This window comes from Etheostoma spectabile, chromosome 11, assembly GCF_008692095.1.
Source record: "Etheostoma spectabile isolate EspeVRDwgs_2016 chromosome 11, UIUC_Espe_1.0, whole genome shotgun sequence".
NCBI classification, from domain to species: Eukaryota; Metazoa; Chordata; class Actinopteri; order Perciformes; family Percidae; genus Etheostoma; species Etheostoma spectabile.
This window is the reverse complement of record NC_045743.1, coordinates 23,804,779-23,819,848: the sequence shown is the minus strand read 5'-3', so window position 1 is coordinate 23,819,848 and position 15,070 is coordinate 23,804,779. Positions and strand designations below refer to the sequence as shown.

At 43.0% G+C, this 15,070-nt stretch overlaps 1 protein-coding gene across 1 annotated transcript in view; it reads right to left on the bottom strand.

The window, feature by feature from the left end:
* The window catches only part of tmprss3a (transmembrane serine protease 3a), a 28,690-nt gene that overhangs the window by 828 nt on the left and 12,792 nt on the right, over window positions 1-15,070 (bottom strand). The window contains exons 9-13 of the mRNA XM_032530386.1: window positions 14,062-14,227; window positions 13,129-13,298; window positions 12,919-13,014; window positions 12,632-12,774; window positions 3,474-3,626 (exon numbers count right to left, since the gene is read on the bottom strand). Of these exons, the coding sequence (XP_032386277.1) occupies window positions 3,474-3,626; window positions 12,632-12,774; window positions 12,919-13,014; window positions 13,129-13,298; window positions 14,062-14,227 (728 nt within the window). The remainder of the gene's footprint in view (window positions 1-3,473; window positions 3,627-12,631; window positions 12,775-12,918; window positions 13,015-13,128; window positions 13,299-14,061; window positions 14,228-15,070) is intronic.

Genomic DNA, 15,070 nt, shown 5'->3' with positions numbered 1-15,070 from the left:
CCAACACAAACCAACCAGCCAACAGTTTGCAAGGCTGCAGACATAAGGAGAAACACCGCTGCTTTGAAACATTTTTAAAGACTTGGATAGCAACAGGTTGCTACGCCGACCTTTTGCAACCCTCCTATGGGTCCAATTTTACCTCTATGTCCAAGCGTACTTCAAACACTTTATTTTGGAAGTTTCTAAAACTAACAAAGGTGCAGAATTTTAAAAAATCTTAATGAATATGCATTAGGATATTTCCATTAAAGTAAATCCATTGCACTTTGGGTTCAGACATGTGGAATATACAAACAATGACAGGCTAGGAAAGTTTTCTGAATTAACTTGAGGGGATTCAGGGCTGTGGGTAAATGTAACAAGAGAATAACTGCAACAAATGAACATACAGAGCAAGTCATTCAACACCTGTTTGCTAACAAACTCCTGCCATACATTTTCACTCATCTCATAGTGGTGGAAGTTTGTTTCCATGTAAGAGATTCTATGTGCCGTAAGTAACCCGCAGAGTACATGGAAACAATGTACTCCTATCACTAAATCTAAATGGTGAAAGGAAATTGGTGTCAAGTGTAACATTTCAAAGCTTTCACTAAAGACAGCTGGAATTAGGCCATGCTTCTAGTGCCAGCTGTTGGTAGCCGTGTTGGATGCTGCGATGCAGTGGTTAATTAGTCAAGGTTTAACTGAAGAAACGGGACTGTTAACATGCAGGCTTTGTTCAAATTCTTTAAATTCTGTATTCAAGACACTGAATGCCTCATTCAGAACAACCTCATGACCATGTTAAAGTGTGCCTTAATACCCTTTCTCAACCACCACTACTACTACTTTTAGCACTTTATATTTACTGCAGGGTTGTGTTCAGTCGGGTGTGGTGGTATGCACCATATCAAACTTGGAGTAGTCAGGTCTTCAGATTGACATCCAAATCCATCCATTGCACAAAGCTTGCTAGTTCTTGGCCATTTTAAGTAGGACTAATTTGCAGTTGCAAACAGTGTTGGGCAGTTACTTCCAAAATGAGATACATTATAGATTACTAGTTATTGTCATTGAGGGTAATAAGTTATATTACAATATTACTGTCTCTGAATTGTAATGTGTTACACTGCTTTTGCATTACTTTTGAGTTACTTTCACCAAAATAACAGCGGAAGTTTGACTTGGCAGCTAGCTTGTGAATTTCACCACCGAGCCAATAAATAAAGTCTCACATTTATTCATATCATTCATAAGATTTTGTAAAATGTATATGAATATGCAAAGTAAAGCTATTAAATACTGCAGATAAGTAAAACATTGGCCTATTTAGGCAAGTAGGAGAAAATGAAAATACTCAAAAGCACCTTACAGTTGTGTTGAAGTAGGGCATAGTTGTAAAATGTCAATTATAGTATGATTAAAACGCACTAATTACATCATTTACAGTACTTGATTTACAGCTGATACGTGAAAAGCTACACAACCTCGTTTAAAAGTACTTTAATTTTACTGCGCACCGTCACAGGAAGTGCTTTTATTTTGAAGCAGGCTACTGAGATCACCGTGAGACGCTAGATGAGAAACATGTTCGTCAAGCTTAAATTGTTCACTTTCTAGTTTGTAAAACTAGTAGTAATATTAAATATTGAACCGTAAAAGACACGCGTCATTGGAAGCCGTTCCACTACAGGCAGAGTTACTCTCCACGGCTGATAAAATGCATAGCAATGTGTAGCAAGCCTCAACATTAATTCCCGACATGCTAATGCTAATGCTATCCGTCAGCGGCTCGCACACACTGCTATCCGCGCTGACGGTTGGACACAGATGTTGTCCGTTCCGTCTCTGGTTCCGTTACGCAACATAATACCTCCTGAAAATAATATCCACCTTGCAAATATTTCTGTCTCTGCTGTCATCTTAACCGTCGAATACAGCAACAGGAAATAACAACCACGGCTTTTTTTCCTGTGACGACATGTTTCGCGGTGTTGGTGAATTCTTTATAAAAAAATAAAAAAAACTAAATGTTGCTTTAAAAGGCGTTGGAACTCGCTTTACTGAGATTGCAACGAGTATATTATTGTCGACTTTTAATTAGTAATCCGATAAATTACTGGGTTACAGCAAAAAGGAATACATTACTGTAATTGCGTTACTTTTGTAACGCGTTAATCCCAACACTGGTTGCAAACATAAGGACATTTTATAACTAAAAACATAGCTGACCGAGTAAGTACAGGTTAGAATTCAGAGATGAGTGTAAACAACAACAACTTCCAGTAGAATCAACATGACATGTGGCAGGGCGGAGGTGCTGTGGCTCCTTATGTGGCAGGGCTAATGCTACTGCTATCAGCAGAGCCACAGGGAAACTGAAGATGCAGAATTTAGCAGAATCATTTGCAGATTTAAACACATCTCCACCCAAAGAAGATAAACAGTACACTAAATTCTGCAGATTTGCATTCTGGGTTACTGCTGAAAAAAGAAAAAAAAAAATCTGTTTGGGTCTGCTCATCCGTTATACTCAGGGTTTTGGACAAATGATAATGGCTGACGATGTCCTCACAGCTGTTTTCCAACAACTGATTGCTCCACAGCACTGCTAACAAACCAGTAATTATGAACCTCCTCTTCCTCTTTTTTGCTGCTGGTCATCAAGTGTCACTGTTTGTTACAATGGAACTATGGGTCCTCGTAAAGCATTTCTGTGGTTTAAGACTAATCTAATAGCAAAAATAATACCGGCTCTACACTACACAATGATTTAAGATATACTAATTGTGAAACCAGCCCCAGGACCCTGAAAGCTAAGTGGAATTCAGCCAGAATTCATTTTTATTTACATAATAAGAATGTATACCGTTTATTGATCCCCAGTGGGGAAATTACAATTTATACTGTAATATCAGTAATCACTACACACAGGTTTATATTTATTTTCTGTGTTGTGTGACTGATGTACGTGTGCTGCTGTAACACCGTAATTTTCCATTTTTCTTGAGATCAATAAATATCTATCAATCTATAAACATGCTCAGGATCTATACATGCACAAATGGAAAAATGTCAGAGTGAGTGGGCTGCCAGCTGGACCAGCACACTGAGTAATTCGGGGGGGTTAAAGTGCCTTGCTCAAGGGCACCTGTTAGTGCCCATGAGGTGAACCAACAACCCTCCTATTCCCAACCCAACTCTCTACAGACTGAGCTATTGCCACCCCCATATCTTGGCTTTTCCTACTGTGAAATGTCAAAATGTAAACCCTGTCATTGGAACTACTTTGTAGTGCGTCATAACGGGTCAACAAGGCTCTCACAAATGCAGCCTTCCTTTGTCTAAACATCGGTATTTACTGATCCCAAACTCAGAAACATGCTGACCATATGGTGAATCTGGTTCATTACAAGTCTTAGGTTCTCCAAAGGCCAAACCTTTGTAGGTCTCGTCCTGAAACAGGACCCAGCTTGTCATGTACTGACCTCCATCTGTTGGCGGATCCAGCTGAGTGCCTGTGTAATGCGAGTGTAAACACCTGGCTTGTTCCTCAAAGCACAGCCATTTCCCCAGCTGGTCGCACCAACCAGCTTCCAACCAGACGAGTCCTCATAGGCCAGAGGACCTCCACTGTCCCCCTGGGGACACACACGGACAAAACAGTCAAAAGTCAGACTCATAAACAGATGACATGCAGGCAAAGGGCAGAGTAAATAATTACATTTCATGTTGGCATAATAAGACTTGTGGGGGGTATTGCAAAATCTCAACTATGAGAGTCATGAGAGTGGACCAGAACAGTAAAATTGTGGGTTGGACAGATAAACAATGAGCTGAAACTCACTTAAAGGTGCTCTACGTGATGTTGGGCGACGTTACTTCTTGTTAATGTTCAAAGTATTTTCAAATAAAACGAGACTAGCTCGCCCCTCCCTCCTCCTCATCTTGTCCCCTCCCCCTCACTTCTGTGCACTGACCCCCCACCCGTTTATTTTACAGTGTGTTCAAGGGATAGGCAGCTAGCAGGTAGTGAGATGTTTTTTACAGTGTGTTCTGGGGACAAGTAGCTAGCAGATAGTAAGGAGATGTTTTTTACAGTGTGTTCTGGGGACAGGCAGCTAGCAGATAGTGAGATGTTTTTTACAGTGTGTTCTGGGGACAGGCAGCTAGCAGATAGTGAGATGTTTTTTACAGTGTGTTCTGGGGACAGGCAGCTAGCAGATAGTGAGATGTTTTTTACAGTGTGTTCTGGGGACAGGCAGCTAGCAGATAGTGAGATGTTTTTTACAGTGTGTTCAGGGGACAGGCAGCTAGCAGATAGTGAGATGTTTTTTTACAGTGTGTTCTGGGGACAGGCAGCTAGTGGATAGTGAGGAGATGTTTTTTACAGTGTGTTCTCGGGACAGGCAGCTAGTGGATAGTGAGGAGAGTGTTTTACAGTGTGTTCTGGGGACAGGCAGCTAGCAGATAGTGAGATGTTTTTTACAGTGTGTTCTGGGGCAAGCAGCTAGTGGATAGTGAGGAGATGTTTTTTACAGTGTGTTCTGGGGACAGGCAGCTAGCAGATAGTGAGGAGATGTTTTTACAGTGTGTTCTCGAGACAGGAGCTAGCAGATAGTGAGATGTTTTTACAGTGTGTTTGGGACAGGCAGCTAGCAGATAGTAGGAGATGTTTTTTACAGTGGTTCTGGGACAGGCAGCAGCAGATAGTGAGGAGATGTTTTTTACAGTGTGTTCTGGGGACGGCAGCTAGAGATATAGTGAGATGTTTTTTACAGTGTGTTCTGGGGACAGGCAGCTAGCAGATAGTGAGATGTTTTTTACAGTGTGTTCTGGGGACAGGCAGCTAGCAGATAGTGAGATGTGTTTTTACAGTGTGTTCTGGGGACAGGCAGCTGCAGATAGTGAGATGTTTTTTACAGTGTGTTCAGGGGACAGGCAGCTAGCAGATAGTGAGATGTTTTTTTACAGTGTGTTCTGGGGACAGGCAGCTAGTGGATAGTGAGGAGATGTTTTTTACAGTGTGTTCTCGGGACAGGCAGCTAGTGGATAGTGAGGAGATGTTTTTACAGTGTGTTCTGGGGACAGGCAGCTAGCAGATAGTGAGATTTTTTTTACAGTGTGTTCTGGGGACAGGCAGCTAGTGGATAGTGAGGAGATGTTTTTTACAGTGTGTTCTGGGGACAGGCAGCTAGCAGATAGTGAGGAGATGTTTTTTACAGTGTGTTCTCGGGACAGGCAGCTAGCAGATAGTGAGATGTTTTTTACAGTGTGTTCTTGGGACAGGCAGCTAGCAGATAGTGAGGAGATGTTTTTTACAGTGTGTTCTCGGGACAGGCAGCTAGCAGATAGTGAGGAGATGTTTTTTACAGTGTGTTCTGGGGACAGGCAGCTAGCAGATAGTGAGATGTTTTTTACAGTGTGTTCTGGGGACAGGCAGCTAGCAGATAGTGAGGATATGTTTTTTACAGTGTGTTCTCGGGACAGGCAGCTAGCAGATAGTGAGGAGATGTTTTTTACAGTGTGTTCTCAGGACAGGCAGCTAGTGGATAGTGAGGAGATGTTTTTTACAGTGTGTTCTGGGGACAGGCAGCTAGCAGATAGTGAGATTTTTTTTACAGTGTGTTCTGGGGACAGGCAGCTAGTGGCTAGTGAGGAGATGTTTTTTTACAGTGTGTTCAGGGGACAGGCAGCTAGCAGATAGTGAGATGTTTTTTTACAGTGTGTTCTGGGGACAGGCAGCTAGCAGATAGTGAGGAGATGTTTTTTACAGTGTGTTCTCGGGACAAGCAGCTAGTGGATAGTGAGGAGATGTTTTTTACAGTGTGTTCTGGGGACAGGCAGCTAGCAGATAGTGAGGAGATGTTTTTTACAGTGTGTTCTCGAGGACAGGCAGCTAGCAGATAGTGAGAGTGTTTTTACAGTGTGTTCTTGGGACAGGCAGCTAGCAGATAGGGGAGATGTTTTTTACAGTGTGTTCTCGGGACAGGCAGCTAGCAGATAGTGAGGAGAGTTTTTTACAGTGGGTTCTGGGACAGGCAGCTAGCAGATAGTGAGATGTTTTTTACAGTGTGTTCTGGGGACAGCGCGCTAGCAGATAGTGAGATGTTTTTTACAGTGTGTTCTGGGGACAGGCAGCTAGCAGATAGTGAGATGTTTTTCAGTGTGTTTGGGGACAGGCAGCTAGCAGATAGTGAGATGTTTTTTACAGTGTGTTCAGGGGACAGGAGCTAGCAGATAGTGAGATGTTTTTTTACAGTGTGTTGGGGACAGGCAGCTAGTGGATAGTAGGAGATGTTTTTTACAGTGTGTTCTCGGGACAGGCAGCTAGTGGATAGTGAGGAGATGTTTTACAGTGTGTTCTGGGGACAGGCAGCTAGCAGATAGTGAGATTTTTTTTACAGTGTGTTTCGGGGACAGGCAGCTAGTGGTAGTGAGGAGATGTTTTTTACAGTGTGTTCTGGGGACAGGCAGCTAGCAGATAGTGAGGAGATGTTTTTACGTGTGTTCTCGGGACAGGCAGCTAGCAGATAGTGAGATGTTTTTTACAGTGTGTTCTGGGACAGGCAGCTAGCAGATAGTGAGGAGATGTTTTTTACAGGTGTGTTCTGGGACAGGCAGCTAGCAGATATGTGAGAGAGTTTTTTTTACGTGTGTTCTGGGGACAGGCAGCTAGCAGATAGTGAGATGTTTTACAGGTGTTTCTGGGGACAGGCAGCTAGCAGATAGTGAGGATATGTTTTTTACAGTGTGTTCTCGGACAGGCAGCTAGCAGATAGTGAGGGATGTTTTTACAGTGTGTTTCAGGACAGGCAGAGTGGATAGTGAGGAGATGTTTTTTACAGTGTGTTCGGGGACAGGCAGCTAGCAGTAGTGAGATTTTTACAGTGTGGTTTGGGGCCGGCAGCTAGTGGCTAGGAGATGTTTTTTTACAGTGTGTTCAGGGGACAGGCAGCTAGCAGATAGTGAGAGTTTTTTTACAGTGTGTTCTGGGGACAGGCAGCTAGCAGATAGTGAGGAGATGTTTTTTACAGTGTGTTCGCGGGGACATGCAGATAGTGAGGAGATGTTTTTTTACAGTGTGTTCTCGGGACAGGCAGCAAGTGGATAGTGAGGAGTGTTTTTACAGTGTGTTCTCGGGACAGGCAGCTAGTGGATAGTGAGGAGTGTTTTTACAGTGTGTTCTGGGGACAGGCAGACGTGGGATAGTGAGGAGAGTGTTTTTACAGTGTGTTCTCGGGACAGGCAGCTAGTGGATAGTGAGGAGATGTTTTTTACAGTGTGTTCTGGGGACAGGCAGCTAGCAGATAGTGAGATGTTTTTTACAGTGTGTTCTAGGGACAGGCAGCTAGTGGATGTGAGGAGATGTTTTTTACAGTGTGTTCGGGACAGGCAGCTGCAGAAGTGAGGAGAGGTTTTTTACAGTGTGTTTCTCGGGACAGGCCGCTAGCAGATAGTGAGAGAGTTTTTTTTACAGTGTGTCGGGGACAGGCAGCTAAGAGTAGTGAGATGTTTTTTACAGGTGTTCTGGGGACAGGCAGCTAGCAGATAGTGAGGAGATGTTTTTTACAGGGTGTTCTGGGGACAGGCAGTAGTGGTAGTGAGGAGATGTTTTTACAGTGTGTTCAGGGGACAGGCAGCTAGCAGATAGTGAGGAGATGTTTTTTTACAGTGTGTTCTGGGACAGGCAGCTAGCAGATAGTGAGGAGATGTTTTTTACAGTGTTGTTCCGGGACATGCAGCTAGCAGATAGTGAGGAGATGTTTTTACAGTGTGTTCTCGGGACAGGCAGCTAGCAGATAGTGAGGAGATTTTTTTCAGTGTGTTCTCGGGACAGGCAGTAGCAGATAGTGAGGAGATGTTTTTTACAGTGTGTTCTCGGGACAGGCAGCTAGCGGATAGTGAGGAGATGTTTTTTACAGTGTGTTCTCGGGACAGGCAGCTAGTGGATAGTGAGGAGATGTTTTTTACAGTGTGTTCTGGGGACAGGCAGCTAGCAGATAGTGAGGATGTTTTTTACAGTGTGTTCTGGGGACAGGCAGCTAGTGGATAGTGAGGAGATGTTTTTTACAGTGTGTTCAGGGGACAGGCAGCTAGCAGATAGTGAGGAGATGTTTTTTTTACAGTGTGTTCTGGGGACAGGCAGCTAGCAGATAGTGAGGAGATGTTTTTTACAGTGTGTTCTCGGGACATGCAGCTAGCAGATAGTGAGATGTTTTTACAGTGTGTTCTGGGGCAGGCAGCTGCAGATAGTGAGGAGATGTTTTTTACAGTGTGTTCTCGGGACAGGCAGCTAGCAGATAGTGAGGAGATGTTTTTTACAGTGTGTTCTGGGACAGGCAGCTAGCAGATAGTGAGGAGATGTTTTTACGTGTGTCTGGGGACAGGCAGCTAGCAGATAGTGAGGAGAGTTTTTTACAGTGTGTTCTCGGGACAGGCAGCTAGCAGATAGTAAGGAGATGTTTTTTACAGTGGTTCTCGGGACAGGCAGTAGCGGATAGTGAGGAGATGTTTTACAGTGTGTTTGGGGACAGGCAGCTAGCAGATAGTGAGGAGATGTTTTTTTACAGTGTGTTCTGGGACAGGCAGCTAGCGGATAGTGAGGAGATGTTTTTTACAGTGTGTTCTGGGGACAGGCAGCTAGCAGTAGTAAGGAGATGTTTTTTACAGTGTGTTCTGGGGACAGGCAGCTAGCAGATAGTAAGGATATGTTTACAGTGTGTTTTGGGACATGCAGTAGCAGAAGTGAGATGTTTTTTACAGTGTGTTTGTTCTGGGGACAGGCAGCTAGCAGATAGTGAGGAGATGTTTTTTACAGTGTGTTCTCGGGACAGGCAGCTAGCAGATAGTGAGGAGATGTTTTTACAGTGTGTTTCGGGACAGGCAGCTAGCAGATAGTGAGGAGATGTCTTTACAGTGTGTTCTGGGGACAGGCAGCTAGCAGATAGTGGAGTGTTTTTTTACAGTGTGTTCTCGGACAGGCAGCTAGCGATAGGAGATGTTTTTTACAGTGGTGTTCTTGGGACAGGCAGCTAGCAGATAGTGAGGAGATGTTTTTTTACAGTGTTGTTCGGGACAGGCAGTGCAGATAGTGAGGAGATGTTTTTACAGTGTGTTCTGGGGACAGGCAGCTAGCAGATAGTGAGATGTTTTTTACAGTGTGTTCTCGGGACAGGCAGCTAGCAGATAGGGAGGGATATGTTTTTTACAGTGTGTTCTCGGGACAGGCAGCTAGCAGATAGTGAGGAGATTGTTTTTACAGTGTTTCTCGGACAGGCAGCTAGTGGATAGTGAGGGATGTTTTTTACAGTGTGTTCGGGGACAGGCAGCTAGCAGATAGTAAGATGTTTTTTTACAGTGTGTTCGGGGACAGGCAGCTAGTGGAGTGAGGAGTGTTTTTTTACAGTGTGTCGGGACAGGCAGCTAGCAGATAGTGAGGAGATGTTTTTTTACAGTGTTTCTGGGGACAGGCAGCTAGCAGATAGTGAGGAGATGTTTTTTTACAGTGTGTTCTCGGGACATGCAGCTAGCAGATAGTGAGGAGATGTTTTTTACAGTGTGTTCTCGGGACAGGCAGCTAGCAGATAGTGAGGAGCGTTTTTTACAGTGTGTCTCGGGACAGGCAGCAAGTGGATAGTGAGGAGATGTTTTTTACAGTGTGTTCTCGGGACAGGCAGCTAGTGGATAGTGAGGAGATGTTTTTACAGTGTGTTCTGGCGACAGGCAGCTAGTGGATAGTGAGGAGATGTTTTTTACAGTGTGTTCTCGGACAGGCGAGCTAGTGGATAGTGAGGAGATGTTTTTTACAGTGTGTTCTGGGGACAGGCAGTAGCAGATAGTGAGATGTTTTTTACAGTGTGTTCTAGGGACAGGCAGCTAGTGGATAGTGAGGAGATGTTTTTTACAGTGTGTTCTGGGGACAGGCAGCTAGCAGATAGTGAGGAGATGTTTTTTACAGTGTGTTCTCGGGACAGGCAGCTAGCAGATAGTGAGAGTGTTTTTTACAGTGTGTTCTTGGGACAGGCAGCTAGCGATAGTGAGGTGAGTTTTTTACAGTTGTTCTCGGGACAGGCACTAGCAGATAGTGAGGAGATGTTTTTTTACAGTGTGTTCTGGGGACAGGCAGCTAGCAGATAGTGAGGAGATGTTTTTTACAGTGTGTTTTGGGATTTTTTTGAAAGATAAGACCTCAAAAAATATTTAACAGGAGTGAACGGGGAATACTTTTTTGATCCCATTTGAATTGAGCCATTGATTACAAATATGATGTTCGTCAATTTAAACAATAATTGTTCAACCGCTAAAGTCTCAGCTGTAAATGTAAAAGTACCACTTAGGGATGTCGTTAGGCCTAATTTAGGGGTGCTGAAACTACCCAAATGATAATATAATGTTTTATTTATATTTCACACTGCCAGCTGGTGGAAAAGGCAGAAACGGAGGCTCAACGAGCACCCGCGTGCGCGTGACGGTATGTGGACGAGCGAGGTAGAGAGGGACTAAAGAGAGAAAATGGCAATCAAATTGTCGTTGCGTTACCGCTCAGCCTCCAACTGAGCTTGAAGACGTAGATGTGACGTGGGCAACGTGTCTGAAAGTTCAAGAAAAATCTCAATCATTCCCAATCAGCAGAGACGGAGAGTGTAGGTATATGTTAGGAGATAACATAGACACAGGCTAATTACTGCTAACTAACATGCTAGTTAACATTGGTAATTAAATTGAAACAGCTAATGTGAGTATAAACTGCCTGTGAGCTTATTCTGTACAATATGGTAATTTCTTTACTATGCGACAGTAAGTCGCGTGGTTATGACACAATCGTTAGCCTATTTTTATAAAAACGTCTGCTACGGAGTCATAACGTGAGATACAAGGTAATGGAGCCTTTTAAACATTGTTTTCTTTCTTTAGAAATAAACAACGGACAAATAGAGGCTTTAAAAGCCTCAGATGTAAAGTTATTTGCTGTCAGAGTGACGCCAAAATGAATGGCAGTCAATGGAATGCTAATGGCAGGTGATGGCTTGTTGGCAACAAAATGGCGCCATACGCTTTGCGGATGCTTGCTTACGCCCTGGGTGGAGCTCATGTAACGGTTTGGTTAAACCCCGCGAAAGTCCGTGAGAGTCTTTGCTGCTAAACTGTGTAGGGTACTGTAATGTTACTGTCTACAGTACGATCTTTAATAAAAGGAAGAAGAAGAAGAAAAAAATAACCTGTGTTGCGTTTCTGGACGGTAGACTTATCAGTGCAATCATGATCTCCTTGGCTGCCATGCTGTTTTTTTTTTAAGGACGAGAACAAGAGTGTCCAAAGGGGTGAAAACCATTTTAAATCGGGTCAGGTTCTTGAATGTGTCCGAGGGTCAGCTTGTGGGTTTTGTAAGGGCCAGCATGAGGGACAAGACCTACTAAGTTGTGGTGAATTTTGCAGGGAGGTTGGTAACGTTAGTTGACATTCTCTGTTCATGTTAGGCTATTGTAGCCTTCATACTGTATGAGTCATATCAATCATTACACGATTACTACTGAAAGAACTGCTGATAACTGTACATTCACTATATTAAATCACCATGTTTGGAGGGAAAACATAGTTGGATTGGAAATTGTTAAAGATGCTCTTTCGAAGTTGTGTCTTTGACTATATTATTCAGTGGTGCGCAGTGGTTTATGGGATGAGTAGTTCCTTTGCTTGAAAATGAAAATATGTACCCAGTCTTGTACCTTTGACTTTTTTTGGATTTTCTGTTTTTGTCACTCAGTATGATATGTTGTATGCTTATGAGTCACATCATAGCTGGTTAGCCTAAGGCATGGTCTAAAACTCTTTATATGCAGATTTGTACTAAGGTCTCTCGGAGGAGGACTGTTGAGGTCAATGGAGCAGTATCGGACTCATATTCTAATTTGAATCTGAGTATGACGACGTAAGTTCTTTTTATTAAAGATGCCATCAGCTATGTGGGAGGTTTGCAACTTCCAGACTTAAAAAAAAATCAACTAAGTGGCCTTGCAAAATGTAAATGATTGTGTTCACAATAAGAATTTTCAATGAAGCCTTTTTTTTCAATGTCCCATTACAAATTAGCTCCTTTTAGAAAACCTGTTAAATAATGTTGCAAGGACCGTAATTACAACAGCTGAGGCCACTAGAGCTTTATAACGTATTGGAGAATCCAAGATTACATCCACTCTTGGGGTCCTCAGGGTTTAATCAGAAAAACATATATAGAGGTTTACTCCTCAACACAGCTGCTGCGGGTTTGACTCCGACCTGCGGCCCTTTGCAATGTGTCATTCCCCTTTTCTCTCCCTTTTCATCTCTTCAGCTTTCTTATACATAAAGGCCTTTTCTTCTAAATTAGAGATTATGACAAGAAAACACACACCAAATGCTTGTTCTTGGGGAAATTGTTGGGTCTCTGTAAACTATAGATGGATCTAGATCTACCCTGCCTGTAAAGTGCCCTGAAATAACTTCTGTTATGATTTGACACTATATTACGATGTAATATAATTGTTATTGCATTTGACTGCTCTTGGTACAGAGCAGCAGGTCTGTGTGGGAAACAGCTATCAGTGCTTTGCGTCATGATTCCTGCCAGTAAATCTTGGTATTGCTTGAACCAAACAATCTGCACCTGGCAGGAGTCAGTTCCTCCCTCCAGGTATCCTGCACAGATCATCCAGGAGTTGATGAAGCCCTGGTAAACATCTGGCTGGTTGCAGGTCTTAGTGGAGAGAAGCGGCACCATGGCTGAGCGCAGAACCACACTGGTCTGTCCTGGAAAACACACGTCGATATAAGCATGTATGTGTCAGAGAGGGCAGGGCCACACATGATTACATTACATACAATTTAGAATATACAATAGCTGTGGGTGAAATAATAGAGTAGAAATAATCTGTTTTCCATGTTTAGACTCACCTTCATCCTCAGTTGATCCCCATCCGGAGATCCAGCACACAGTGCCCTCCTCAAACTCCTCCCCATAGTTTGGCAGGCAGATGGGCTCGACGAAGCCTAAACAGGAATACTTAAATTAACTACATCACTCAGAGTATCAGACAGACCGTACGCAAAAAACTTGTGTGCAGTTTCCACCAAAAATAACATAAATCAATCATGCACCAATACCATTGAAGGCAAGTGGCGTGGCCAGTTTCATCAGTGCAATGTCGTAGTCCAGTCTTTTGGGCTTGTAGCGAGCGTGGTATATGATCTGCTCCACAGCCAGAGACTGAGCACCGTTGACCGGCTGCTCCGTCAGCCCCACATGCACCGCCCACATGGAGGGGTCTGCAAACCTGACAACACGCAGCAGAAGATACAGTGAAACAATATTTATGTCCGCATATGGAAGGGAATCCTTCAAGCTACAGTAAAGGTTTTCTTCCAGCACTCTTATGGCTCTTGTCCTAAACCTTTTGACCATGTGACCGTGTTTCTTTAGGCAAGGCAAGGCAAGGCAGCTTTATTTGTATAGCACATTTCAGCAACAGGGCAATTCAAAGTGCTTTACACAAAATCAGTTAAACAGATAAAACACAAGTACAAACAGTTAAAAATCATAAGCATTAAAAACTAATAAAACACATGAATGGACAGTTAAAAACAAAATAGAAACATTAGGACACATAAAACACAAGAACAAAAGTTACAGTGCAGCATAAGAAATTTAAAGAAATGAGCAGTCATTTAAAGAAAGGCAGCATCAAAAAGAAAGGTCTTCAGCCTTGATTTAAAAGAACTCAGAGTAGCAGCGGATCTGCAGGTTTCTGGGAGTTTATTCCAGATGTGAGGAGCATAGAAACTGAAAGCTGCTTCACCCTATTTAGTCCTGACTCTGGGGACAGAAAGTAGACCTGTCCCAGATGACCTGAGAGGTCTTTAGTTTCATTTACTCTCAGTTTCTAGAGGATTTTGTGTTTCATGTTCCTTCTTTCACTCATTGTGTTTGAGTTCTGTGCTTGTCCTGTATGTGCCTTATGTGTCCCTGTAGCCCGGCCCAGCACGACTTCCCTTGTACACCTGTTGTGTCTGGCCTTGGAGTTTCCACGTGTTACTCACCCATACACACAGTGTGCAGCAGTGAGGACCCAGCGGGACGCTATGATGGAGCCTCCGCACACGTGAACACTAGTGAAATGGAGGCTGACCTGCCAGGGGAACTGACCCGGCTTGGAGATGTTTCCTCCAACGATACGAGTGTAGTACTGGGGCCTGGAACCGCACTCTGAGGACAAAGGGTCAAAGGTCAACTTGTGCACCTCTAAAGCATGGATGCAAATAGAGCTGCAATATTAAATTAATCGCCTACTATTTTGATAATCCATTTATCGGTTGGGGTAATTGTTTATGAAAAAAAGTTAAACTTCTCTGATTGCAACTTCTTAAATTTGAATATATTTCTAGTTTCTTCACTCCTCTGTGACAACACACTGAATATCTGAGTTGAGGACAAAATAATGCATTTAAGGACGTCATCTCGGGCTTAAGGAAACAATGATCAACATCTTTCCACTAGTTTCTGGCATTTTATAGATCCATCAACTAATCGATTAATCGAGAATAAAAGCCCTATCAAAATTATTCACATGCACTAGATTAACACCATGTGCTGGTAGGCATTTATTATTTATTAAATATTACTACAGTAACCGTCATGTGTCCCTGAATTTCTTCTACCACTGTATGGTTGCCTTAGAGAGCTGCTATAGAAAGACTCACACACTGGTCCCACATCAGTGATATATATATATATATATATATTTATAGGATATATATATATATATATATATATATATATATATGATTATTAGGAACACCTGTTCAATGCAGAACACCTGTTCAATTTCTCATTAATGCAATAATCTAATCAACCAATCACATGGCGGTTGCTTTAATGCATTTAGGGGTGTGGTCCTGGTCAAGACAATCTCCTGAACTCCAAACTGAATGTCAGAATGGGAAAGAAAGGAGATTTAAGCAATGTTGAGCGTGGCATGGTTGTTGGTGCCAGATGGACCGGTCTGAGTATTTCACAAACTGCTCAGTCACTGGGATTTTCACGCACAAC